The 26435-nt window shown below is 53.9% G+C and overlaps 1 protein-coding gene across 25 annotated transcripts in view; it reads right to left on the bottom strand.

Annotated features, from left to right (window-relative positions):
• CASZ1 (castor zinc finger 1) overlaps window positions 1-26435 on the bottom strand; it is a 192573-nt gene that overhangs the window by 80463 nt on the left and 85675 nt on the right. For 14 of the 25 annotated variants that reach the window (XM_038159655.1, XM_038159656.1, XM_038159658.1 and 11 more), the window contains one exon: window positions 19991-20076. In XM_038159655.1, coding sequence (XP_038015583.1) covers window positions 19991-19994 — 4 coding nt within the window. In that variant the 5' untranslated portion in view covers window positions 19995-20076. Of the gene's footprint in view, window positions 1-5004; window positions 5188-19990; window positions 20077-26435 lie in introns of those variants that run through there. The other 11 variants (XM_038159640.1, XM_038159660.1, XM_038159648.1 and 8 more) reach the window with 4 other exon arrangements.

Below are 26435 nucleotides of genomic sequence, written 5' to 3'. Positions count from 1 at the left end.
CCACCACACCTAACTCCCAAATGCAACAAGAACTTGGAATTCTTCGGGAAACTTATACAAGAACATATTTTACGTGAGTGAAACGCATGTTTTTTGTTTGCTGTAACTATTTCTTCCTGAAGGGACTTGACAAACTTTTATTTCCTGGAATCACTACTATGAAGAAAGATGGAAAGTCCCTTGAGGAAGAGATGAAGACTGGTGCCAGGTTAACACACTGGAAAGAGATGTTGACAGCTGGAGTCAGCCTCTGAGATCTCTATGGATGGGCAATGAGGGGCTCCACAGTTTGGGTGAGGGAAAAGCATCACCATCCCACCCCAAAGCACACTCTGCTCTGCAGACAAAGCCTGTGCTTACATGGAACAGCAGCCTAGACCCTCACCTGTGGTCACTGCTACTGCCTGTTCCAGCCAGCAGCTCCTGACAGGGACCAGAAGCCCACCCACAAGAGCTGCACAAAGGAGATGAAGCCCCGGGGTACCAATCCCAGCTGTAGCCCTGCCCTGTGACCATCTGTCAGCCCAAAGACCAGCCCTATCCAGAGCAGCTTTGCACAGCCCCTGGGCTTTGCCCATCCAGGGACTGCCCTGCCACATCCACCCTCTCGCAGCACCAGGGAGACCTGGCCCAGCCCTTCACCCACCTGCGCCCCTCCAGCCCCTGGGAACTGTGCACCTTCTACATCCTCAAGCCAGTCCCAGCTGCTGCTCCAGCCTGTGGATCACTGGTCAAGCAGGAATGGGGATTAGAAACCAGCAAGTGTTTCTTTTGTTACCAATTTCTTCCTCCTTCTCCCCTGCAAGCCCTCGGAGACAAACAGGGAGCAACAAGGTCCTGGTCCAAAGAGCTCTCCATCCTCAAAATGGATTTTACCTGTCTCTGAAAGCTGCCTCCATCTCTCACCCCCCATAGCTTTCTCCCTAGGGAAATCAGCCTAAAAGGGGCTAATGGAACAATGTCCCTCTCTCTCCCCCCTCTCATTTTCTCTCTTTTTTTTATTAGCATTTGTGGAATTTATTCCCAAACTCTCCTAATCTTTCGTACACAACCATTTGATTTGCATAACCCAGCCCCCTCTCATAAAAACTGGCTGCTAGTTTAATTAAAAAATGTAAATTTGCTGTCATCTCGGGGCCTAGTGAATTAGGACGACATCGGCATTTTTTATTGCTGAAGACGTCCAAATTGATCCAGTCCGCACTGAACCGGAGGGGAGGAGACGGTGCCGCGTGGGACTCTTGGCTGCAGGTTCTGCCCCTCCCCTGCTCCCAGCCAAGCCTCCTCTGCCCCCTCTCAGCTCTGCAAAGTGCAGCTGAGGACGAGGACATTGGTTCTCCCAAACCTCAGCTGGATCGGCCAGCACGGCCTCTGCAATGTCAGCACTTCTGGGAGCTGAGCCCTGGGTGGCACCTGAGCTCTCAAGCCTTGGGAACGGCTGCATCTTCCAACCCTGGGAGGGAGGGAAGGAGCCCAGGTGGAGGTGGGAGATGTGGCACAGGCAATAGTTACCTTCAGCTACTACAGGACTTTTCATTACTTTCCAGACACTTTCAACCAACTTTTCAGAGGGCGCCTAAACCGTAGGCTGCACAGCATCCCAGGGTACGATTTGATGTCAGAGGGAAAGTCAAAGTGGCCACAAAGGCTCTTGCTGGGAGGACAGCCAAGTGCAAAAAGTGGGACAGAAAAGGCTGTGTAGGCAAAGCCCAGAGATCCAATCGCAGGAAAGAGGACTCCGGGTAGAAGCATGAACAGTTTACCAAAACAGAAAGAGAAACTGATGATATGGAAACTACACATCAAATATGTGATCCCCTCCAGTCGAGGTACCCGTACCATTCCCAGCCAGTTTCAGTACAAGCTGCCTCTCCCCCAGGACTCTGTGTCTCAGAGCAGAGCTGTGTAGTACCTGCACACATCAGTGGGCCCCACTCTGTCAGGGGCAGACCTGGTTTAGAAGGACTCATGAGATCCAGCAGACAGAGAACAGGTGAGGAAACAGGAGTTCATCTCAGAGATCAACTTTCTGGCCTTTTTGTGAGTTATCTCTCTATAGTGCCAAAGCAGTTGAAACACTCCTATGGACTTCAAGCAGCTCTGAAGCATGTTCTCCAAGTAATAGCTGGGTGCTGCTTGTTCCATTTTGGGAAGGTTAATCCCTGCCCTGCTAAACCCTTCTCCCAAGCAGCAATCTTCCCTTGGTAGGCTTAAGCCCTTGAATGCTTTCCACCCAACAAGTATCTCATAGAACTACTGGAAAGGGACATGAACACCCAAACCAACTGCCCGGGAACCTTTTGCAGAGCATGAGCTCACGAATGACACCAACCTTGACTGAGCCAGTCTCCCAAAAAATCTGGTTAAAAAAACCCAAACAAGTTGTCACCAGCCCAAAGAACGTGTTTCTTTCCACTGTCAAATCACTACTGCTGTTTGAAACAGCCAAAGACACAAAATGACCCTTTGAGTGGGAAATTGGGTATTCCTCTGCCCATTTACCTTAAAGTGTCTTGGTCAACATTCTGAGGTTCGTTCCTGTAATCTCATACCAAGGATAACTAGGCTGGAGAACAGTGTCCCAAAGGAAGTGACAAGTACCCAGTCAGTCAAGGTATTTAAAACCAGACTCCCAGAAAGTCACATGTAGGGAACATCTTGCCACATTCCTGTGCAGATGGACTCAGTCCACAAATTCTTTTCAGCCCTTAACCCTTATTAACACTTCTGGTTCTAGGAGGTTCATGCATGGATTGACTGAGCTGAGAAAGCCCTCAGCAAGGGCAGACTGTCAGACCCCACATACCGAGTCCCTCTGGGAAAGAAACCCCTCTGGACTTGCCTCTGCCAGCTGGCAGCTCGTATGAGCAGCCCTCGGGCACTGCCTCTGGAGAGCCACTGCCTGAGGGCTTGGAGAGAATTCAAGAGGCAGCGACTGAGGGAGATAAGCTGGCCCAAGTAGATAAGGGTTAGAGGTGGTGATTATGGGGCAGGTCTTTGCCCCAAGATCATGACAAGACGGGTTCACCCACACACAGATCATAATGCTGACTTAAAGAGATCTCCCCGATCCTCATTTCCATGGCTCACTGCGGCCCCGGGTTCCCACACCGGGGACCAGAAGCCAGGCGTCCCCTGGGCGCAGCGGTGGCAGGGCTGAGCACCGCAGCCCCGGGGAGCGAAGGAGGGTCCCTGTTCCGGGGAGGGGAGGGGGGGCCGGGCAGCCCCCCGGGGCAGCGCTCCGCCGGCAGAGGGCGCTGCGGCGCCGGGGCACGGCCCTGCCCGCCGGGGCAGCTGCGCCCCGGGACGGCCCGGGCTCACCGCCGCTCGCCGCGCCTGGAAGCGCTTCCCTCCTGCAGCTCCACCGCATCCTTAGCTCCTGAGCTGCCCACGCAGCATCCCGGCCTCTTGATCTAGAAGGGAGGCAGCCGCACGCCCACGGCTGGACCCAAGCAGAGCTGGCACAGTCGCGCTCGCAGGTGGAAGTGGCTCCGGAGCCACTTGGTTCCTGATGTCAATGGTAGAAATAAGTAAATAAATGGAATAAACGACGGCAAAATTATCCTCTCACTAACAATATCAGAGTACATAGTTCAGGCCCAGTCAATCATCAACCAGTTTATTACCATCTTACTCCTTATTAAAAAAAAACAACACACACTCTCTGGCAGTAATTACCTGGACCATGGCACATTGCCAGCACAGGCCTGTTTGGCTCATTGCTGCCATTTGGTTTTTAAATGGCGAAGAATGGTTTACACCATTTTGGAGGAGCAGGTGGGGTTGTGTTAGCCAGTGCGGGGCCATGGTGGTGGAACCTGGTCCCAACGAGAGAGGTAACATCACCTAAGGGACAGATTCCTACCAAACTCTGAATTCGCACATTTTGTCAAATCTAAATGAGACTCTGATCCAGACGGTCCAAGGGCTGGAAAACCCACCAACACTTTGAGCCCCGCAGCTCCTGGCTGCAATCACACTCCAGCCTGATGGAGACCTGTCCATCATCACACCCAGCACGGCCACCAGCCCAGCACCAGGCCAGAGCCTACTCCCCATCCTGATACCTGATCAAAAACCAGTGGACAAGCCACAAAAAGCTGCAATCAAAAACACACCCAACCCCAGTACTAGGGCCTGTAATCTAAAACCAAAACATTGCCCCAGCCTGGCCACCTTTCCTCCTCCCTGCAGGATGTGAAGGGGTGGGGGAGGTCTCATACACCTCACATGGAAGGACAAAAACAAACCCATCCCAGATATGCCCCGGCTGAATAAAACCAAAAAACAACTCATTAAATGTAATAAGCAGCCTCTTCATCTGACACTGCCTTGTCCCAAATAAATTAAATTCCTTTTCATTTAGGCAGTACAGGAACCTGACAAGCAACCTTTACCACCGACACGCCAGAGCACAGGAGGGGGGGGAAATATGAAAGAGAAAACAACCCACACAACTTACAACAAATACAAAGGCAGAATCATTTCAAAACCCCCATAAACTTCCCCTCCGCATCCTCTCACGGCCAGCCCGCCCCTCGCCCCGCTGCCCCGGCCCGCGGGGGCCGCGCTGCCGGGAAGGACCGACGGAGGGAGCAGAGCCCCCGGCTGCCCTCGGCGGGGCCGGGAGAGCGGGGCCGAAGCGGCGGCGGGCGCGGGAGCAACTTCCGTGAAACAAGTGAAAGAAGCAAAGTGAAAGAGCGGCAAGCCCCGCACCGCACCGCACCTGGCGCGGCCCCGCTCCGCCCGGCCCGCAGCCCCGCACCGCGCACCCGCCAACAAAAGTTTCGGTGCGGCGGCGGCGGCCCCGCGCCCGGAGAGACCGCGCTGCCCGCAGCGCCGGCCCCGCGCCCGGAGCGGCACGGCCGCGGAGCCGCGGACAGCGCTGCGCTCCGCTCCGCCCGGCGCGGGGGCACCGGCACCGGCCGCCGCACCGACCGGGGGCTCCGCCGAGAGGCGGGCGGGGGGCTGGGGGCAGGAAAAGGACAATTGTGCTGTACTTACCATAGTCGGAGAGACGAAAGCCGAATTCACTTAAATAATCAACTTTCATAATACTTAATTAATACCTAATTGCAGCTGATTGCTCCCGAATAACAAGTTGTTTAAAGCACTGATGTCATTGCCGTGCCGGTCCTCCCCGAGTCACTTTGGCAGCGGGGCCGGGGGCGGGCGCGCCGCGCGGGGGGCGGTGACTGGCGGCCGGCGGAGCCGCCCCCTCGCCGGGCCCGCCGCCGGGGGCAGGTGCGGGGCCGGGACGGCTCGGCTGGGCTCGGAGCGGAGCGGGGCGGGTCGGGTCGGGTCGGGGGGCAGCGGCGGCGGGGTTACCCCGGGCGGAGCCGGGGCGCGGCCCCCGCGCAGCCCGCGGCGGTCCCGGCGCGGCGGGGAAGGAGCGCGGGGCTGCCCCGCACGCAGGGCCGCCCGCCGGGACCGGCCCGGCCGCGCTGCCCCGCTGCCATCGCCGCGGCCCCGCCGCCACCCGCCCCGCGGCCGCCTCCGGCAGCCCCCGAGCGGCGGGGACGGAGCCGCCGGCGCGGAGCAGACCGCAAACCACGGGGGGATGGAGCGGGGCGCAGGGGCCACGAGCGGCAGCGGGGCGCTGGTGCCGGCTCGGCCGGACCCGGGCAGGGCGCGGGGGCTGCCCCGGCTCCGCCGTCCCCCGCGGGTCCCGGCTCGGCCGCGCGCACCGGGGGGGACCGGAGCCCTCGGGGCACTGGTGGCCGCCACCTGCGGGTGTCACAGCCCCGGGCGCATCCTGCCCTCAGGAAGATCACGGCGCTCTGCCCCCGAACGCCGGGCCCACGGGAGGCGGGGGGAAGGGGGCCCTTTTGCAGTGAATTTCCTCATTTTTTTTTTGGCTTTATTTTTCTAAGTAGCAAAGAATGCGAGGGAGGTTCTGAGAGGCGTGTTGGGTAAACACAGATATAAGCCTCTTTCTTTAAAACAAACGAGCAGATTATTTACCTGATTAAATAGGTATTTTGAGCAGGTTGTAGGCTGTTTTTGTGAACACACCACGTTTGGCTCCAGGATTTTGGCAGAGCTGGGCTCCTCACCGGGGCTCACACAGAGCTGCCCATGGACTTACCAGCTCTTAAATCCTTTTTATAAGCAGAACTTAATGTGCTTCCCAAAGGAGGCCAGCATCATTACCCCACTAGGGATGGGGAAACTGAGGCACTAGTGAGGGAAGTGACTCGCCAGAAGTGGCTGGACAGGTTAGTCACAGGGCTGGAAGGAGCCCAGGTGTGTTTGGCTCCATGCACCAGGATGTGCTGCACCCTGATAGTGTCCTGAGCCCAGAGACGCAACACAAACTGTAGCTCATCACCTCAGCAGTGCTGCATTTGCATGGACAAAAACGCACAGGCAGCAATGCAGGCCAGAGGGCAGGGAGAGGGAAGAGGAGAGGGGAGTCATTTGTGGAAACCACAAATATTCTGGCTCCTCTCAGAGAAAAATCTAAACAAAGTCTAGTGAAATGGAGCCACCCAGGGACCTTCCAAGCCGGGAAGCACGTGGGGACAACAGTGTCAGGCAGGAGGCAAGTGTGCCCTGCCTGGGGGCTGCCCGGCCAAGCAGCGCTCCTGAGCAGAGCCCTGTACGGGACTCACCTTCCCACTCGGCGCAGCCAAGCTCCTGCTTTATCAGCATTGCCCCGACTTCCCCACTCACTGCTTTCTAACCACACCATCAGCTCCGATCAGCACTGTCACCCCGTGCTGCCTTTAAAATCCTGCCTGTCTGCACTTCCCTCGGCCCCAACGCCCAGCCGACATCACCCACAATCCTCAGCAGAGCCTGCCCCGCTCCCCACACCTGAGTCAGGCACTGCAGCCCCTGCCAAGGAATATCCCACCCTGCGAAGCAATGGACAGAACCAGAATTGTCGGTGCAGGCTCTGTAATAGCTCAGTTTGGATTCAACACTTCCTTCCAGGTTTGAGTTTGCTGACAGGTCCCATAAGTTCACTGCACTTTACGTCAGATACTTCATTTTTGCTTCTTCTGTGAACTTAAGTGGTGGGAGTTCTGCTCACCACCACTGTTCCCTGAGCAAGCGGGCCCCCGCTGGATCTCCAATTCCTCACAAAGAAGAACACACTTTCTAACACGGGTCTGTCACTACGCATACACAGCCCCACAGACCCTCTGAACATACCTGTTCTTCTACGTGCACCAAGCTGAGCACGTTCACACATCAGTATACAAATGCTCCCCTCCCATCCCAGCATGCACACGCAACATGCATATGCCCTCCACAAAGAAAATGATACTCTGTGCTCACTGACATTCAAATACACACATATCCATACACCATGACACCCATGAACCCACACACACAACCTAAACACACCTGGAGGATCCCCTCCACAGACTTCCCACTGTCCCTCCCACTCCTCCTTGCAGGAACGACTTGCCAAGGTGTTTTTTCAGGTGAAATCCACGCCCTGCAGCTGATGCAATGGCAAGGCCTGATTTCCTATCTCAGCAATCTCCTGTCACAGGATCAGGTTTTATTTCCCCATACTCCCTCCTCTGCCTCTTACCTAAGGAAGGTTGGTTCTTTCCTCTCTCAAGGGCTCTGAAACTCTTTGCTCCTGTGCCCCCCATGAGGGTAGCACCTCCCCTCCTTCCCTTATCCCTTCAGGGTATGGATCCACTCTGAGGAAAAGCTGCCTCTGACCGTGCCCTGGCAGGAAGAGGCTCCCGGACCCCCTGCTCTCCAGGAGCACTCGAGGGAAGGCAGCACCCCTCACCCTGCTCTGAACTTTGCTTCCGTGCCATGGCGAGAGCCACCCCATCCGCTCCAGCCACATCTGCCCTTCCGTGGCAGGTGAAGAGACCTCTCTGTGTCCCCTTCCACCCTCCCAGGGGCATGAGGAGCTCTTGGTAATTAATGTTTGCCAGGTGCTCAGAGATCCTCAGATGAAAAGTGCAATGGGAGGGGGAAGGATGATTAATTTATTATTATTACAGTTTAATGCTTTCCCCACAGACAGTGTGCCAGGGCTGAGCAGGGGGTGAGTCACACTGAGATGTGGGACATCCCCCTTTTTGTGTCTCTTCTACCTTTGTTTTTATGCTTAGCCCATTTTCTTGGCAGTTTCTCCCTCTTTAGCTGGAGCTGGCCTGGGGGCCTGGGACTGTGCTCTGGATTCATGTGGGATCAGGGCGCTGGCTCTCAGATTGCAGGTTGGAGATCTGGCAGTGCTGTGCCCCTCCTCCTGCTCCTGCTCGGGGAGTCTATTAGGCAAATCCTCCTGCCCTATTTCTGTAATTTTGTTTGATTTCTGTTTCGTCAAGGGAGGTGCCCAGAGGCCTCGGGGCCTGGGCGGCAGGAGCAGACAATCCATGCTTTCTTTCCCTTTCCTTCTCTTTCCCTCCTTCCTTCTCAATTCAGTTTCAATCACATTATTGGCACATGGCTCCCAGAACCCCTTGCCAAAGCAGCTGTGCTAAGTCTCAGCGTGCTGGGGAAGGCTCTGCTGGGAGCAATTCTGCCATTTACTGTTCCTTTGGCCTCAAACAGTTTGATACCAGGTCCCCACCATGTAGCTACTGCTTTTCCAGGCACCCCACAGCTTCCAGCATCTGCTGGAAGCCAGTGCTGCTCATCTCTTGACCACTGCCCAGAGGGAATGACTGTACTGGGAACGGGCCATACGGCCCTGAACGTACACGGCATGTGCTCCACAGGGGCCCAGGAAGACTTGGGGGGAAGGAGTGGCAGGGGTTTGAATGCACTAACAATTAGTTACAATTTACTGCAGCAATTAAAAGTGCAGCCTGGGGATTTCAGGGTGAGGAGGTAAGGGCATAGTCGTACCCAGGCAGCACGTCCAATCGGGAAGGGACCTGGCACTCAAAAACAGGTGCTCTGCCTGCAAAACCAGCAACCACCACCCTGAACCATCCTGAACCCCACAAAGCCCCTGAGCCTGGGCTTGGCAAAGCACACAGCTGGGATGGGAAACTGCTGCCCAAGGATGGGTCCCAGACTGGGCAAGACCTATTTCTGCAGTGCATGGGGCAAGCGCCAACAGAAATGGAGATTTCTGTCCAGAGGATCTGCAAGCCAGCTTGTGTTCCTGCAGAGACACGCAAATGAAAGCATGAGCACGTGCCATGTGCATACACAGGGAGTCGTGTAAATGCAATGATACAGGAAGACCTGTGCACGGTCCTGCCAGGACAGGGCTGGATTGTCATGGATGTTTTAGCAGAGACTGTCCTGCTCTGGACACATGTGGAAGGTCTAATGACATGCAGATGTCAAAGGGCACTGGGTAAAAAGGAACTGCCACCCTACTTACTCTACAGGGCAATGACTTGCTCCCCCAGCAACTCTATCCTGACATGGGCTGGGCAGATCTGTAAAGGCTCCCAAAATGCAGCCCAGCAAGTGACAGAGATGGGTCAGGTCAACAGGCCCGATTTTACAGGACTCTGACACTGTGGAGCAGGGCTGGTCTCCATAAATTCACTCTGGATTAAATGTGGCTTGGGCACGGGCAAGAGGAGAAAGGAGGGAAGGCAGACGGAATCTGGCGCATTGTCTGTGCTGCTCTACCTGCCCATCACAGGCAGAGCCCTTGTCACCCCTGCTCCCATGCAGGGCACTGAGGCAGGTACAGAGCACCGTCAGGGGCTGTCCCCAAAGGAGCAGTCACTCATTCATCAGAAGTGACAATGAGGGGAGACGATGGAGGAGGTGAGAAATGGGCATCAGACCCAGGACTGCACACAGTGGGGACTGACTGCTCTTCCTCCTCTGGGATGTGACAGCAGGATCCTCACCAGGGCACAGCGAGGGAAGGCAAAGCATCCCCTCGCACCAAGCAAGCTGGTGGTGGTGCATTCCGAGAGCTGCCCGCGATGCAGCACGCGTGTATCCGCGTGGGCTGGCCCTGCTTGTGCAACGGGGCTGCCTGAGCGTCAACGCTGCTGACACGGGCGGTGGGCCAGCGTGCCTGCCACGGCTCCGGGCGAGGCGGGACCGCCACCGCCACCGCCGCGGGGGCACGGCAGCGCCGGCGGGGACCCGGCACAGCACCCGTGTGCCCCCGGGGGCACGGGGACACCGCCGTGTGCCCGGCACAGCACCCGTGTGCCCCCGGGAGCACAGGGACACCGCCGGGCAGGGGCTGGCTGTCCCTATGTGTCCCCGGGGCACAGGGACACCGCCGGGCAGGGGCTGGCTGTGCCTGCGTGTCCCCGGGGCACCGGGACACCGCCGGGCAGGGGCTGGCTGTGCCTGTGTGTCCCCGGGGCACAGGGACACCGCCGGGCAGGGGCTGGCTGTGCCTGATCCTGCGTGTCCCGGGGGCACAGGGACACCGCCGGGCAGGGGCTGGCTGTCCCTGATCCTGTGTGTCCCGGGGGCACAGGGACACCGCCGGGCAGGGGCTGGCTGTGCCTGATCCTGCGTGTCCCCGGGGCACAGGGACACCGCCGCGCAGCCCGCGGGAAGCGCGGCCCTGGCAGCGGGCCGGGCTGCGGGAGCAGCGGCGGGCGGTAAGTGTGAGGCAGACGCAGCGATTGCATTACTGAAGGAGCCCGGGCTGGCAATGCCGAGCTATCGTCCCTGTAATCCTGTTAGCCAGCAATCTCCATTCCGAAAGAGCTTCATTTCTTTGTGAATATTTGTAAACTAGATATCTAATGGAAAATTATAGGAAAATTATAGTGAAATTCATGACGAAGAAATCCGATTAGCCCTAATTCAATTATGCCATCTTAGCCCACACAGCACATTTCCCATTTTTTTCCCATAAATACCAATGCCAGGGGTCCGGGTAATCAAATAAAATTGAAAATCATCTTCCCATTAAATTCAATTAGCTGCAATTTCTAAAGCCTATCAGAGATTTTAATTACTAAATTATAAAATTCTCCAATGCTAAATTGAAACTAAAAAAAATTGCACATCCTTATATTTCAGAAGAAAAAAACCCAGCAGAAACCTTGAAAAATACCCTTCTTCTCCCATCAACATCCACGTGAACACGGGTCTGGGCAGGCTTCACCAGAGAAATGAGTGTAGAGGGACATGAGCCAGGCCTAGGAAAGAAGGTGGCTACCTCTGGGAGAAAGTGTGTGGATATCAGCTGAGATTAAAACTTAAAATCCGGCCCTAGTTCAGCTGAGCTGGGTTGGAAGAGGGAAGGGGAGAGGCTAGCAATCTGAGCAGTGTCTCCGCTCCCTTTTCCCACACGAGCTCCTCGCTCCTGGCAGGTTTTCTGAGCTGCTGTGCCAGGCACCGGCGACAAGCCACCGTGCTCCCGCAGCCAGTGAAACAGCCGAGACTCTCGAGGAGCTGGAACGAGCTTCGCCTGCAAATGGGCTCGGGGAGGCAGTCCCTCGAGTCTCCATGTGCCAAAGCCAGGGCAGGAGAGCTGGTGATGCCCAGAGGGAAGCAGGAGGGCAGATGCTAGCTTTGTGCTTCTGATAAAACTTCTTGAATAATGGCCATGCAAGCCTGGTCCTGACACTGAATTAAGGAAAGCTGGAGCCCTCAGCAAACTGATTTAGCTTGAAGCACTACTTCAGCGAACACGTGGGATGTTCCAGAGGAGGGGGATATAATCACCCTTCCCTGATAGCACAGGGAACTCTCGGAGTTCACAGAGGCACCAGGCAGGCAAGCCCATCCCTAAACTGTTCTTTATTCAACAACTGAACCAAGCAGGCAAATGGGGAAACCAACAAAGCCTGTGCCTACAGATGCTCTCTTCCAGCCCTGCTTCTCTGGGGACAGCATGGCACAGTGAGGTGTCGAGGGGCAATTAACTGTGTGAACAAGCAGTGGGAGGAGAAGGGAAGCGCAGCTCTCCAGTTACAATACCTGACCCTCCACCAGGCAGCAAGAGTAGGGATTTTCTGACACTGCTTTTATGCCAGAGAGAACTTTTGCATGGTACCCTAAAGGGTTTATTCACGTGCTAACATAAACGAAGCCAGTTTTTTCTCACAGCTCTAAATAGAAGCTCAGGTTGCCCTGAACCAGGCCGATACTTGGTTTAATTTACTGGGCACCCGAAAGTTGCCAGCAGGGAGTTGCCCGCAAACAGAACAACAACAAAAAAGTTAATGATCTGGGCTTTTTCTTTAATAAATAGGCAAACTGGCTGAGCCGGATTGTTGGCTGGGATTCGTCTCCCCTTTATCACCCTGGAGCTTCTGTGACACATTCTCCAAATCATCAGCATTTTGCAATTTGAGGTCGTTACCAAATAGTATTTTTTTGCCAAGGAAGGGAGAAAAATAAATTAATAATTAAGAAGCCCAAGCAGGGAGAGGCTGTGGGTTGAATGGCGCTGCCACCTCCGCGGGGATTGCTCAGGCACCTGGCAGCCTGCCCAGCGCGCACCTTGGTCCCTGTCTCACCCTGGAATGTGCTGCTGGCACCCAAGTGCTGCTTGATTTTACTACGAATTAATCAAGGTCTCTTTTGCAAATGTCTAACACTAAATCACCACTGGCTGAGCTTCAAATGCAATTCCCCTGTTCCAGGGATTTGGTGCAAGGAGATTACCAGCTCCAGGTGAAGAGCTGAAGGGGGTTTCCTCTCTGCACATCTTCTGGTTCTCCAAAGCATCAGCCTCTCCCAGCTGGAAGGACAATAGATTTCCCACAAGTCTCCTCCTGCTCAGAGCAGGTAACCACACAGACATCCAAGATATGCCGGGATAAATCCATCTGTGCTGCCTGACTGGAGCGTAGTTACACCAAAAAGGAATTTGGCATGACTGCAAGCTGACACAGGTGGCAGAGCGCCGCACCGGCAGCTTGGGTGTGCCTGTGACCCCGTATTCATGGAGCTGTGGAAGCATCTCTACACAGGACAACACGCAGAGATGTGTACCTGCCTGCGTGGCTACGGCTGTCTGCTCATCATGCACATGGATGTGCACGGCCTTGTGGCACTGTGTGGGCACTTGGCCACATGTGTACAGGGCTGTGCAGTCAGATGTGGCTGCCCACAGACATTCTCTGAGGGTGTTCTTGCCATGTTAGTGTGTGCATGTCTCATTTGTCTCTGAACTTGCAGTACTGAGCACCCTGCCTCTCTGTCCAGCCCCACACAAAGGCAGTTTGCCATGGCTGATGATCTGGATGGCATCAGCACATGTCCTTGCACTGCTCCAGCAACACACCACTCCCTGAGCCATGGGCGAGCTGTATTCCCCTCTCCACACTCTGCCTGTCTCAGAGCCCTTTCATATTTTCAGTGCTCACTAGACCGTGAATTCACCTTCATACCAGTTACAGGGTTATTTAGCTTCTCCTGACACTGATAACCACCAAACTTTCACTGGCAGCTCGGCTCTCTCCAAAGAGACACGCAGCACTCCTCCCCCCGGGGTGCCCCCACCCACGCACACCCACCAGGAGCGCGGGGCAGACGCCCTGGCAGGACACAGAGCCTCAGCGCTCACCCAGAGCCACTGTCACTCTTCCCCAGCCCATATCTGCACTGAAAAAGAGGAACAGAGCAGAAGAGTTAAAAACTGGATGGAAAGAATGCAATAGAGAAGGGGAGAGAGAGACAGAAGGGGAAAAGGGTGATAAAGCAAAACCAGTACAAACAGAGGAGGAAAATCCCCTAGGACAACAGAGGAAGGATGCGGGACGGAGGCAGGAAGAGCACAGGAATATACAGTGGGGTTTTCCCCCTGCATACCCCACAAAGCAACACTCTCCAGCAGCTGACACCAACATATTCCACAGCTCTCCCTGAATAAACACGATTCCTGTCACTCCCCCAAGTGTGCAACGATACATCCCCACAGGATGTGCATAGACACAGATCTGCACACACAACACGGAATAGCATGGATCTGGAAAGGGAGCTGGTAGGGGGACGGAGCTGCTCTTGTCCCTGAGGCAGTTGTTGCTGACTCCACCTAACACCCGAGACTGCAATAAAGACGGAACTGGAGTCACTTTTGGGGCTGTCCAGGGCAATGCCAAGAGCTGGGTTTGATGATCCCATGTGGATCCCTTCCAGCCCAGGATATTCCATCACTCTGGGGTTCTACGATGCTGTGAACTGCAGGACCCCAAAGGGATGGGAACAGGATGGACCAAAGCAGCAGCCCTGGCATAAGTTTATCACAGCCAAACACTTTTCGCACAAATTCTTCACACCCAAACACTTTTCCCTGTCCTCCAGCTTCTTCAGGACGGTTCCTACCACTGGAGCCTCTGCTGGCTTTGCATGGCCATCCTGCAAAGGCAGATCTGTGGAGAGACAGCAGAAACACCCCTGCTGCCTCACCTGCCCCGGGAGCACACCCCAGGGCTCCTGCTTTCCCCATCTCACCATGAAAAAAAAAAGCTCTGTGCAAATAATAGATCAATAGAGCCCCCGCCTCTTCGGAAGGAAAACAAACACCCGGATCACCGCAAATTAGAGAATGTTTCGCTTCACTTCATCCAAACAGGCTGACAATTTTTTTGGGTTGTTGCCACGGTGACAGAGTAACACAGCGTTCAGCCTGTTGCAGAACAATCAATTAAGTTAATGCCTCGGAGTGCCTGTTTACCCTTCCATTTAGGAGGTGCTGCTCTCCCTCACGCTTTCTCTCCAGCTAGTTTCAGATTTCTCATCCTTTGCTTCCTGCTCCTAGTTCTTCTTTATTTAATATAAAAAAAAGTCCCTGCCCTAACTACCTTCTGGCTTATAAGGAGCCTCACACTTTTTGGAATGATTGCCTGGAATAAAGTTTTTCCTCCCTCTGACTCTTGTTATTTCGTGTTCTTCCCTGGAAAAACTGGGGGTTTACCTTTATCTTGCACGGTACAGGCCCTGTCCCCTCCTCCTGGTGCGCTCAGGAACTTGCCAAGTTCCTAAAGGCCAGCTCTCAACATCCCTTGGGAGAGTGGGCACCTTCGGAGTAACTGCTTCTAATAGATGAAGTAACTTGAACTAAAGACCTATGAAGTGATCAGCAATCCTTCCTCTATTGCTGTTTTTACAGTGTGAGCTGTAATCATAAATGAAGAACCATCTTGCGCTAAATGCTATCTGAAAAGGAGAGCTACAAAAGGGCCTCATGCCATGGTCCTTGTCAAATGGAACTCCTAAATATTTGCTTAAATGATCTTGGCTTAAGCAAAACTCAACCTAGTGCTCAGAGCACTGTGCTGAACTGAGCCTGTGGCGAGGAGACTTTAAAGGGGGCACCATGGCCAGGAGACTATGGCAGATCCATCACTGCAATCCTTTAAAAAAAAAGGATGCCAAAACATTTCTTGGCTCTGCCCTGACCACCAGCAGCCTGCCAGGCCTTTCACAGGCTCACATGCTCCTGCTACTTATCTTGGGGTTTATTTCCTGCCTCACAGGCAGTGTGAGCAGTCACACTTGGCTGTGTAGCTTCACTGCCTGTCTGCAGTGACTTTCTCATCCCTTGCCCAGTGAGCAGCAATAACTGCCCTCCATCTTCCCCAACCCACCCAAACAACACCTCCAACATCCTAGGTGAGAATGAGGTACCAGAGAGGGAAAGGATTTATCCAAGGCTAAGCCTGAGATATAATTCAGGGCTTCTGTCTCCTGATCTCTCTGCACCTTGGTGCTGTCCTTCTCATCAACACAATATTACTATGCTTTTCTTTGAAATCTGAGGAAAAGTGTCCATCTCCCTTGTATCCTCATCCTAAAAGGCAGAGGCAGAAAACAGGAAGATTCCATGATACTGTCTTCTCATCCTGCCACTAGCAACAAGTGCCTAAATGTAAAGCATACATTAATTCAGTATTGAACAGATGGAAGGAAACTGTAGACCAAGCAGATACAGAAGAATGGTTCTCAAACACTAGGAAAAATTACTGTAATAGGTCAAATATAACATCTCCTCCCTGCTTCCCAAGCTGGATCCTTTTTCAAGGACTCCACTCTCACAAGCTAACACAAGCCTGCTCAGGGGGGAGCACTGAGGCCAGGTCTGCACAGGCTGCAGGACAGCCATGCCCCAGGTCCCCCTGGTCCACTCCTCTCCCCCTCCCACAGAAGTTGTCAGCAGAACCTGTTGGAGCAGGGGCTCGTTGACTGCTCCCTGTCCATTAGAGCCCGGATTATAAGCATATTGCACAGTGCTCTCTGCACGGTGCTGGGGAAATCCAATACGCTGAAAGGTTAATGCAATCAATTAGGGTGACAAGGAAGTAGAGTAAAGCCTTCTGAGTAGATGAAAGGGAGAGAGAGATGGAGACAGGGAAAAGCAAAGAGAAGCAGGGGGAGCAAAGAGTGGGAGGAAGAGAAGGAGGAAGATGGTATAGAGGACTTGTGCTGTAGACCTCAGGGTGCTGGTGTGGCCAAGGGCACCATCCTGCCCCAGCACGGATGGGGTGGTGTCATTCGCAGAAGCAAGGCAGGCCATGGGTCCCCAAGGCAGCAGCTGGGCCAGGACTCCCTGTTTGTGGCTTTTCCTAACATCTCCTGAAGAATGTGGAGCCCTGCTCAAACTGCAGCTGCCCAGGTTGTCCTGCCATCAACCTGCTCCCTAAGGGTGATCGCTGGGGGACTGGCAAAAGTTCCTGTATCCTTCCTGCCCAGGTACCCAGAAGGCATGAAAGAAACTGATTAGGTTTGCAAGGCAAAGGATCTCAGCAAGCCATGGGGGAGCATCAAGGGAGGAGAAAGAGGGAACAGGAAGGACAAAGAGAACTTCTGGCTGTTCATACACTCGGCCCACAAGTTAAGGATGAGCATCATCTCTCTGCAGACTTCCTAATTAGACACTGGTCATCACCACTGGCCACTTCCCTGCACCTATCCCCTCATGTCTGTAAGCATCTGTAACTTAGATGCTCTCTCACTTTTCCAGCCTCCTTCCCAGTGCGCCAGCCTGGGCTCTCCTGCAAGACCAGAGGACAAGCCCCAGCCAGAGCCCAGCTGCAGCAGCTTCACCCCTGCCTGCAGACAGTTTGATGAGGCTGTTGTGGCACTCAAGCCACCAGCACAGCATGGAGATCCCAGTGCCATAATGTACATCCTGCTGCTCCGTCCAGCATGGCACAGGCCTTCCCCGGGGCATTCAGCTCAGGGAGAGGCCCATCCTTCCCCTGGATGCTGGAGCTCCCCTGGAGCTGCTGACTGGCTGCACTCCCGCTCCCTGACCCCCGAGCAGAGCAGCACTTCATTAACCTGGGCTGACAGGTCAGCGAGCACAGCCCCTTCCTACCACGGCTCCTGCTCGGGCACAGCTCAGCCAGGGAGAACGTGACACCAGCTCATTAGAACAAATTATTACTCTATAACCCCTGCTGCAATGTCCCTTAATATGCCTATTTAGCAAGAGACAAGTCCTGGTGGGCTCCTCGGCATTAAAACAACCTCACAAATCACCAGAGGCACAAGCAGCATGATCTCTGCTTCCGGGGGTGAGAGCGGGCGGCTGCTCCTTGGATGGGTGCTGGAGGGGTGCAGAGCCCCGGGCTCTTCCCCTGCAGCAAAATGAAGCTCCAGATATTGCTGGGAGATGTTCTGCAGGCAGGGAGTTTCCATCTGGCTGTGGCTCACTGTGCTGCCAAACATGCCCAAGCTTCAGCACAACCAAGTGTTGTTCCCTCACTGAAATCCACTGAGGAAGTGTTCTGGGATGCCCATTAAACTGTTGGGCCTGTTTTTCTCTGCCTTATCCCTGCCTAACTCTGCCCTCAGCACTACCATCAGTGTCATGTTCCACGTTAGACCTACAAGATTTAAGTGTGTCCCTGTGATATATATGAAGTCAGTGCCTGGCTTTCCAAATCCATCTACAACACTAACCCCACGTGCTCACTCCTCCAGGGTAACCAGCCAAGCCAAAGAGCAAGTTTGGAAGCTGACACTGATGGTAGGCACTGTGTGCTCCTCCCCATTTGAGGCCAGGCTAAATTTTGGGGCAAAAACCCACTGCACATGAAAGCAGTGGGCTCACACCTTTGCAGGGAGGGCTGCCAGCTGTCTAGGACTAATCCAGAAATTACAGAACTGCCATAGTTTTGGGCACAGTGAGTGAGATATCACAGACAAAGACAGAAATGCAGGCAAATGTCAGAGGAAGGCTGCTACTAAACAGGAACAGGGAGCATGAGGAAATCAACCTCCAACCTGACCTTTAGAAGAGGGAAAAGGGAGAAATAAAACAGTGATTCGTATAACACAGAGAAGTGGCAGCAGTGCCAGGCAGGAGACAGTGAGATAGAAAAGTAATGGAAAGAAGAGAAGAAAGTGTGAGAAGTGTGTGATGGTGGGCACAGAGAGGGGCAGGATGAAAGCAAACGAATGGAGAAACGAGGGACCTGAGAGAAACAGAGAGAGGGAGGGCGGGAGGAAAAGGAGGAGAAAAGAGCAAGAATAGCCATGCAGCGAGGAGCACACGGGCGAGGCAGAGTGCTGTAACCAGGGTTGTGAAGCATGAAAAGGGAAGAATCTGCCTGTTCCTTTCAGCACTTGGAGCATGGCGCTCAGTGGTGACCTACACTGTGCCTGGCTGTGATCACGTTTTCAGGGCCACTGCCTGCCGATCCCAAACAATGATGAGGAGCCTTTGAAGTCAGAGAAAGAAGCCGCAATGTGAACTGGGGACTTTTTTTTTCCCCCCTTTTTTTCCCCTCCATTTTTTTAAGGGCCGGGGAAAGAAGGGAGGAAAAGGAAGGCCTGAAGTGGTGGGGGGAAGGTTGGGGGAGAGGTTGCAAGGACAGAACAGAGAGTTGCTCTCGGTGGGGTGCCCCGAAACGAGAGAGACAAAAAGAAAACAAACAGTTTATGAGTAGGGCACATGCTGCCTGTGTCTGCATGCCCCACACTGCTGGCCCCCCGTGCTCCAAGGGAGGCTTCTGTTCCCCAGCAATGATGGATGGATGCATAGGGCCATTCAGGCCTGCCATGTTACAGCAGCAGTATTTACATAACACTGGCCTTCCACCGGTCACCTCTGACACTGCCCGGCCCAGCCTGGGGCCCCCTCCCACCCCAGCCAGCCTGGGCCCCTCAGATGCTGCTCAGACTCAGTCCATGTGCTCCCCAAAACTGGGCATTGGGGGTCCCCACTGCTGCAGGGATGCTCGAAGCACACGCTCCGCACTGGGTGCTCCTGGCACCGCTGAGCAATGTCTCACAGGGCAGGGCACTTCCCACCCTCCCCACGGCCTCTCCTGCCCTCAGACCTGACTTGGTGCCTGGTGATGGAGGGAAGGAAGAGGAGCCAGGGACAGCAGGAACTGCCTCAGCATGGCAGGGACTTCTCAGTAACCATTATCTGAGGTGGCATAGGGAGTGTCTTACCCAGCACACAGAGATAAGGCATTTAAGAGACAATATTATCTTCCATTTCCCTGGGCTCTAGACCTCTAACTCATACCAGGCACAGGCCAAGTCACCCTCCAATCTATAGGAGACTGTGAAGCTGGGTTTTTTTTTTCCCTAAGACAGACCATGAGGGTCTAGGTAAAGGGAAAACCCAGGAAAGCCCTGATTCTGCTGGACACGTGGAAATGCTTCCGTTCTACCACCATGGTTCTGCAGTCTGAATAGATAAAAATGTGCCAGAAGAGGAGGAGAACATGCACATCACCATCTGAATTATGTGAACTGAGCTCAGCAAAACTTCACAGTAGATGGAGACTGCATCCTGTTCGTGAAAGGACCTTTTATCCATCTCCCCCATCACACATGCATGAAGATAAAGCAGTTCCCTTTCACCAAAGTCCTTACAGTTTTTTAGCTGTAAAGATAGAGGCAGTAGAGAAGATATTGAGGAAAACCCTCAGTGACAAAACCAGGTGCCCACAACAAGTGCTGTGCAAAGACAAAGACAGGATTAGGACACACATATGCCATGTCTGCACTTGACCTTCTTCTGTTTCCTTCTCTCTTCATGAGTAACAGCAGTCCAGCCCCAGAAGGTCTAGTGCAGACATGGCCACAGTGAGCAGGCTGTAAGTGTGAGAGACGCACAGAGGAAAAGAGAACCCAGGAGGGCATAGTGACATACCCATTGCAGTCTGAAGTCTCTCCTACCTTTCGGAGATTTCAAGGCCTCTTTTCTTGCCTCGTTTTTAGGTCTAAATTCACTTCATTCTAGAGTGAGAAAAGAAAGGATCCAGTTAACACAAAGGGCACACCTGAGTAAAAGCCAAGACTCATAAAAGCTGTGTAAGAACATGGTCCAGCATGGGACATTCCAACTCCACAAGGGAACAAAATGCTTTCCTGCTCCTGGCTGTACCCCACACTGCCATGCACCCCACGACACTTCTCCGTGCAAGAAGTTCCTAATGAGGTTTGGGAATAATTTCACATAGAAAGCAGCCATTACTGGTCAGAATCCTGCTCCCCAGGTACCAGAGACACACCTTGTGCTGGTCTGCTCCGTACTCTGCCCGCACATCTAGGGTTGCATTCTGCTCCATGTCAGATTTTCCCTTACCAATCTTCCCATTTCCTCTGCTGACCCCTCTTTCCCAGAGGTTCCCCTGTGTGCTCATGGTGAGGCCTCCCTTGCACACCTTGTGGGGCACAAGATGACGGGGTACAGGACTAGGTCCCATGTCACTGAACCCACTTATCTGCTCATCTGTGCATTTTCCACCCAGGAGAATGCAGAGAGTGAGGACGAAGGAGAAAAGGGACAGCGGAAAAAAAGTCACAGCAAAATACATGAAAAGTAAATTGAATTATTTAAAACCATATGTTCCAAAAATGTGACAGAGCATAAAAGCCGTGCCATGAGACTTCTGGAGTGGGTTATTCTGCGCAGGCAGGGTGGGAGGAGAGCTCACGGCTGGGGGAAGACTGCTCTCCAGCCAGACAGGGTCTTCCCTCTCCCAGAGCTGGGAGGCAGCCAGGAGCACAGGGTGGCTTCATGCACAGTGGCAGGGGTGCCTGGCCCATTCCTGTAGCCTCTGTTTTGCAGCCCTGCCAAAACAGCTCTCACAGCTGCGCAGGGTGGCAGCAGAATGACAAAGTGCCCCGAGGTCCTGCCCAGCGTGCCCCTGGCTGAGCCCAGGGCCCCCAGCTGTCCGTGCCACACACCGGCTCTCCGCACGCTCCCTCAGCCCTTCCGAGCCCCTCTCGAGCCCCTTGCAGGACAAAAGTGAGGGGGATTCAGGGGACCCCGTGCTGCTGCCATGGCTCACCCCTGTGTTCCAGGGCCCTGGCACTCTGTGCATGTGGACGGCCTCCTCCTGTCGCTTATACTCTGCCACTGCCAAAGATAGATGCCACATGTTGGCTGGGACTCAGAGCAGGAAGGAGCTGGTGAGATATCCCAGATGGATGCATGGACAGGAGGACAGAGCCCCTCGGGTGAGGAAGGTGCATAACCAGCCTGGCTCCCTCCTTTCCCACTCAAATCCTGTCGCTAAAAAGGCTGAGGGCATAGCTGGAGTAACAGCTCCCTGCTCTGAGGTGCTTCTCCCACCCTGGCACCCTCGGTCCTTCTGGCATCCCTTCTTTCACCTTTTCCTTCCCTTTGTTCTCCCTTTTTTCCTTGCTCTTTCCACTGCTTTCTCTGCCACTGTCACACTGTTTTTTTCTTCCTTCTCTTTTGTTCTCTCCCTCCTTCCCAAGCTCTCTGCCTGTAACTCTCTGCCTTCCTGCCTTCACTCCCTAACCCCTGTGCACGATCAATTCTTGGGATTGGGTTTTTAATTGTTTTTTTTTTTTTTTACTCCTCTTCTTTTGGCCGCAGCTTATCAATGATGCAAGAGGAATAACGCCAATTTACTTAGAATGTGTAATCCCCAAATCAGATTGGGGGATTGTATGAGGCAATATGACCTTGCATATGTCTCCATTAAAGCCAGCCAGGCCTCCTCTTGTATTCTGTGTTCCCAGTACATATTTAGACAGATAACGCTAATTGTACTTGACATGTCCTCTTAAGGATGGACTCTTCCCTCCCCCAGCTCTGCTTCCCTGCCTGACAATGTGCCAGAGCCGAGCCCTCTCCCTGGCAGCGTGGCACGGCACAGCACCTGTGGGAGCGGCCGAGCGGGCACCCAGCAGGGCCCAGGGCCAGCACCGCACCCTCCGCGGGGAAGGGGCCAGAGAGGAGCAGGACCAGGGGAGGGCTGCTGGACAGAGCTAATCTCAGATTACACACTGTTACTGTGCCAATTGTGGCTTCCCCAGGAAAAAGCCTTCAGACAAAGAGAGGAGACTTGCTCACCCTGAACATCTTTGAAGTCTCCCTCCTTTCCAACGATGGGCTTCTGCCCCACACCTCTTAGTTCCCACATCTGCTTTGGGTAAGTATTTGGCTACTGGATCCCAGAGGCAGCTTCTAGGGAACACCACTGGAAAATCATAAAGTCCTGTACCGGTTTGGGTTGGAAGGGACCTTTAAAGGTCACATAGTCCAACTCCCCTGCCATAGGCAGGGACACTTTACACTAGACTGGTTGGCTCCAAGCTCCATCCAACCTGGCCTTGAACACTTCCAGGGATGGTGCAGACACAGCTTCACTGAGCAACCTGTGCCAGGGTCTCACTATCCTGACCATAACAATTTTCTTCCTTATATCTACACTAAATTGTTCCTCTTTTAGTTTAAAACCATCACCCCTTGTCTAATCACTATAGGCCATGCTAAAAAGTTTGTCCCCATCTTTCTTGTAAGCCCCCCTGAAGAAACACTGAAAAAGGCTGCCTCTTCCCTGTGCCTGTCGTTCATCACTGCTCCAGAGCAGACATGCAGGACGCAGGAGGAGGAGGAGGGGAGCTTATTCCAAGGAAACCAATGGATCCAAACTCTTCGCCAAAGTGGACTCAGTTTTTTTTTTTCCCCTTGACACAACATCCTAATTCGACTTTTTCAGTATCTTTCCTTCAACAACCTTTTTTCCTTCCTCCCCTTCCTACCCGGCAACTGCGCATTTATTAATTCATGAGGCACTAATTAGTTCTTTGTTTAATTTTGTGTTAAACAGACTGACCGGAATGATAACGACTTGCAGCGTTGCATTACGGTCCCCAACCGCCCCTGTTTTCTGACAACAAGGGAGCGCAGTGAGACTGGCGTGATGAACCCCAATTCCCACTCCAGTTGCACTTCATTAAGTCAAAATGTGACAAGAAGCTTAGAGAGCAACTTTCAGATCGGATCGCACATAACAATTGGGCAGGAAACTTTCCAAGGGGGAAGCGCGAGAGGCACTCACAGTGAAGGCTGGCACCGCGCGCAATCCCCCGGCGTGCCTGCCTTAAAGGAGCCGGCTCAGGCTGTCCAGGCAGGAGTCAGGGCATGTGCTGGGGGCAGCGAGGGCCACAGGAAGAGGAGGAAAGGAGGGGCAGCAAGACAAGCCAAAGGCACAGCAGGGCAGGACAGGAGGCATCATGTGCTCCCCTTGTTTCCTTTGCAACGCTGGGTTGTGATGAGAACCTTGGAGCGCAGGTGGGATAATCCCTCAGCGGGTCACTTCATGAGCTTTGAGGACATCTTCAGGCACCTTCAAATCCATGCCTCAGTTTCCCCCCTGCAGCTCTACAGGGAAACAGCTGGTGACCCTCAGCGGCTCTTCAATTGTCAAAACTACACGATTATCATGGAGCCCCTAAGCTGCAAAGGGAGAGGGTGAATCCTGGCACCCACATTGCTAAAATCAGATGGGAAGAGACAGCTCTGACAGTAGGGAGACGGATGGCCACCCTCCTGGAGAGGAAGCTGTGCCTCCCTTCAACCTTGTGCAGTGCCTGACACTCCAGTGGCACTACCAAGTTTTGAAAAGGTCCTGATCAGAATAGCAACAGCAATAAATCTGATAGACTGCAAAGCAAGCAGAGGAGGTGGCTCACTGAAGGGCAGTGAGATGCAAACAGGAAAGTGAAAAGGGTCTTAAAACACCACCTCAGAGGGGGTGAGGTATGAAAAAGAAAAGGAGATTATCCAAGTGCACAGAACATGGAAGTTTTGCCACAAATCAAATATATCTTCTGCTATTGCAGAGACATCTACTGTGGGAATAAACCAAGACCACCTAAAAGTGAAATGGGTGGCAAGGTCTCAATGACTTTTCTAGCAAATATTTTCCCCACATTTCTCCTCATCCCTCTCCCTCCTCTCTCAGGATAGGAAAACTCATCCCCTAGCCTTGCTCTCCAGAAACCCAAAGCTCAGCTAAGGTCCAAAACACTGGCAAAGCAATGTGAGGGACTCTGAGAGTGTCATCAGGACTGGGAAGGGACACGAGAGCTGTGGGGGAGTGCACAGCTATATGTCCTGGGCAGGGCAGGGCAGGGGCAGGGGAGGGAGCCCTGCAGCTGAAGCCTCTGAGCCCCAAAGGAGCCCTGCCGCCTCCAGTCTCTACATGCACTATCAGTGTTGTACCTGAGTGAGCTATAATCATACCAATCTTTGGGAAAGAGGCCAGGCTGCAGCAAGGTAGCACAGCATGGTGTTTGCCAGTACACTCACAGCTGAACAACACGCAGATCCGAGAGCAGACGTGTTTGCGCTGGCTTCCATCTTTCATGAATCTGGAATGCAGCAGGGACCTCTGTGACTGACAAAAAGGCTGTTCCTCCATGACAGAAATCCCAGGAAGACAGCACATCCCTCTGATTTCACTTATAGAAGTGCTCTGGATCCCATAAAAACGCATTTGTAGATATTAGCACTCAGCTGGAGGGTTGGAATGGTGTCCAGTAAGGGCAAATCACCTATTTAACACCTGAAGCAAGGACAAGTGACAGAGTCCAGGATTCCTGGGGACAAGAAACATACCCTGCTGTCACTAGCCCAACAAACCTTCCTGGTTTTGCAGAGGGGTTGGAATATTCTGGCTGCTCTATAGATCCAGTTGAGCAGCCTCACCCAGCCATTGTCTCCTGCCAATCTTGGACTGCTCAGCCAAAACGGCCTGGGCTGAAGCAGAGGGAAAGTCGTGTTATTTCCCATTTCTCCCTTTTTTGGCTGCTATCACAAGGCATCACCACCAGTGCAGCACAAACCAACTCCATTCCCAGTTGCAGGGCTGCACAGCTGCCAGTGCTCCCAGCAAAGTTTTGTGCTGAAAATTCACAAGCATCCCAAATAGGTCATGGTCTGCCCCTTCTTCATAAAACAGCATGCTGAAATGTCCTAGACTCTATCCCCAATCCTCTTTAACTAGGAAAACTCTCCTCCCAGGATTATGGGCCCACTGCCCCCCTTCTTTTCCCCTCCATCTGGCTGGGAGCAGCCTGGGACCAAGCACTCTTCCCAGCCCTGGGAGAACCCTGCAGTTTCTCTCTCATAAAAAAGAAAAATGGGAGCTATAAAAAAAGGCAAAGAAAAGAAAAGCAAAGCAAAGGGAAATCACTGCAAAGGAGGAAAAGAGCAAAGCCCCCCTCTCTCCACACCCTGTCCCCATTACCTGCCTTTAGCACTGGGTAGAGCCACCTGCTTTGCTGGGCTGGAGAGTCCCCTTGGCACAGTGCTCCCTGGGAGACCCTGCCCTGCCTCTTACCCTCTGCCCTCTGCCCAAACCTGCTGAGCAGAGCCCGGCTCCATAAAGGTGATCATGCAAAAAGGAGGAGGAAAACCAGCACTGGGCAGTAGGAAAGGGACACAGACCATTACAGAGGTAACCCTGCAGCTCAGTGTCCGCTGGACACTTTGGGAGTGCTGGAGCCAGAAAAGGGACAGAGGACCAGGGACAGCATCCACTGCCAGCCCCAGCTTCCCAGCAGAGATGGCACCAAGGACCAGGGAAGCCCCTGAAACCCCAGCTCGCAGCCCAGCTACAGCACAGCCCCGCAGAGCAGGAGGGGAGTGCCAAGGGGGGATCCCAAGGAGTTCATCTCCCGCCGCAGCATCTGTAAAGCATAGCAGTCCCCTAACTTGGCATTCGGCAGCCCTGGGCTGGCTCCTGCTAATTTGCTGTCAGGCTGCCTAAGCAAACCAATTAAAGCTAATCATTAATTATAAAAAAGAGAGAAAGCAAAAGACCCTGCACAAATGAAGAACTGGAAAGGGCATGGGGAAAAGAAGGACAGGAGGGAGAAGAAGGAGAGAAGAAAGCTTGAGAAAGGGGCTGGGGGCAAAGAAAAGGGTTTTAAAATCCCAGGTGCACAGCCTTGGACAAAATCAGCAGAAGGGCGAGTGGTTTCCTAGGGCAGCGTGGGGAGAAGCAAAGGTGAGGAAATCAGGAGGGACCCAAGGAAGAAGCGACAGTGGCCAGGAGGCTGTGGCACGGGCTGAGCCTGTGGGAGCTGGCACCGGCACAGCCACAGGCTGGCTCCACACCCGCTCCAGGCCGGCCCCAGCGGGGCCCTGCCGCGGCCCGAGCAGCTCGAGCAGCTCCGGGCAGGGGTCGGGCGCTGCCGGCCTGGACGGGGCTGTGGCAGAGCGGAGCGCGTGAGGAGCCGCAGCCAGGGGCGCGCACCGGCCCCGGGGAGCGCCAGGCGCTGTCCCGCCATGCCAGGGTTACCGGCTCTCCCCAAGCAAACGTCTTCGC

Source organism: Motacilla alba, chromosome 21, assembly GCF_015832195.1.
Source record: "Motacilla alba alba isolate MOTALB_02 chromosome 21, Motacilla_alba_V1.0_pri, whole genome shotgun sequence".
Taxonomy (NCBI): domain Eukaryota; kingdom Metazoa; phylum Chordata; class Aves; order Passeriformes; family Motacillidae; genus Motacilla; species Motacilla alba.
This window is presented reverse-complemented; position numbering and strand designations above follow the sequence as displayed.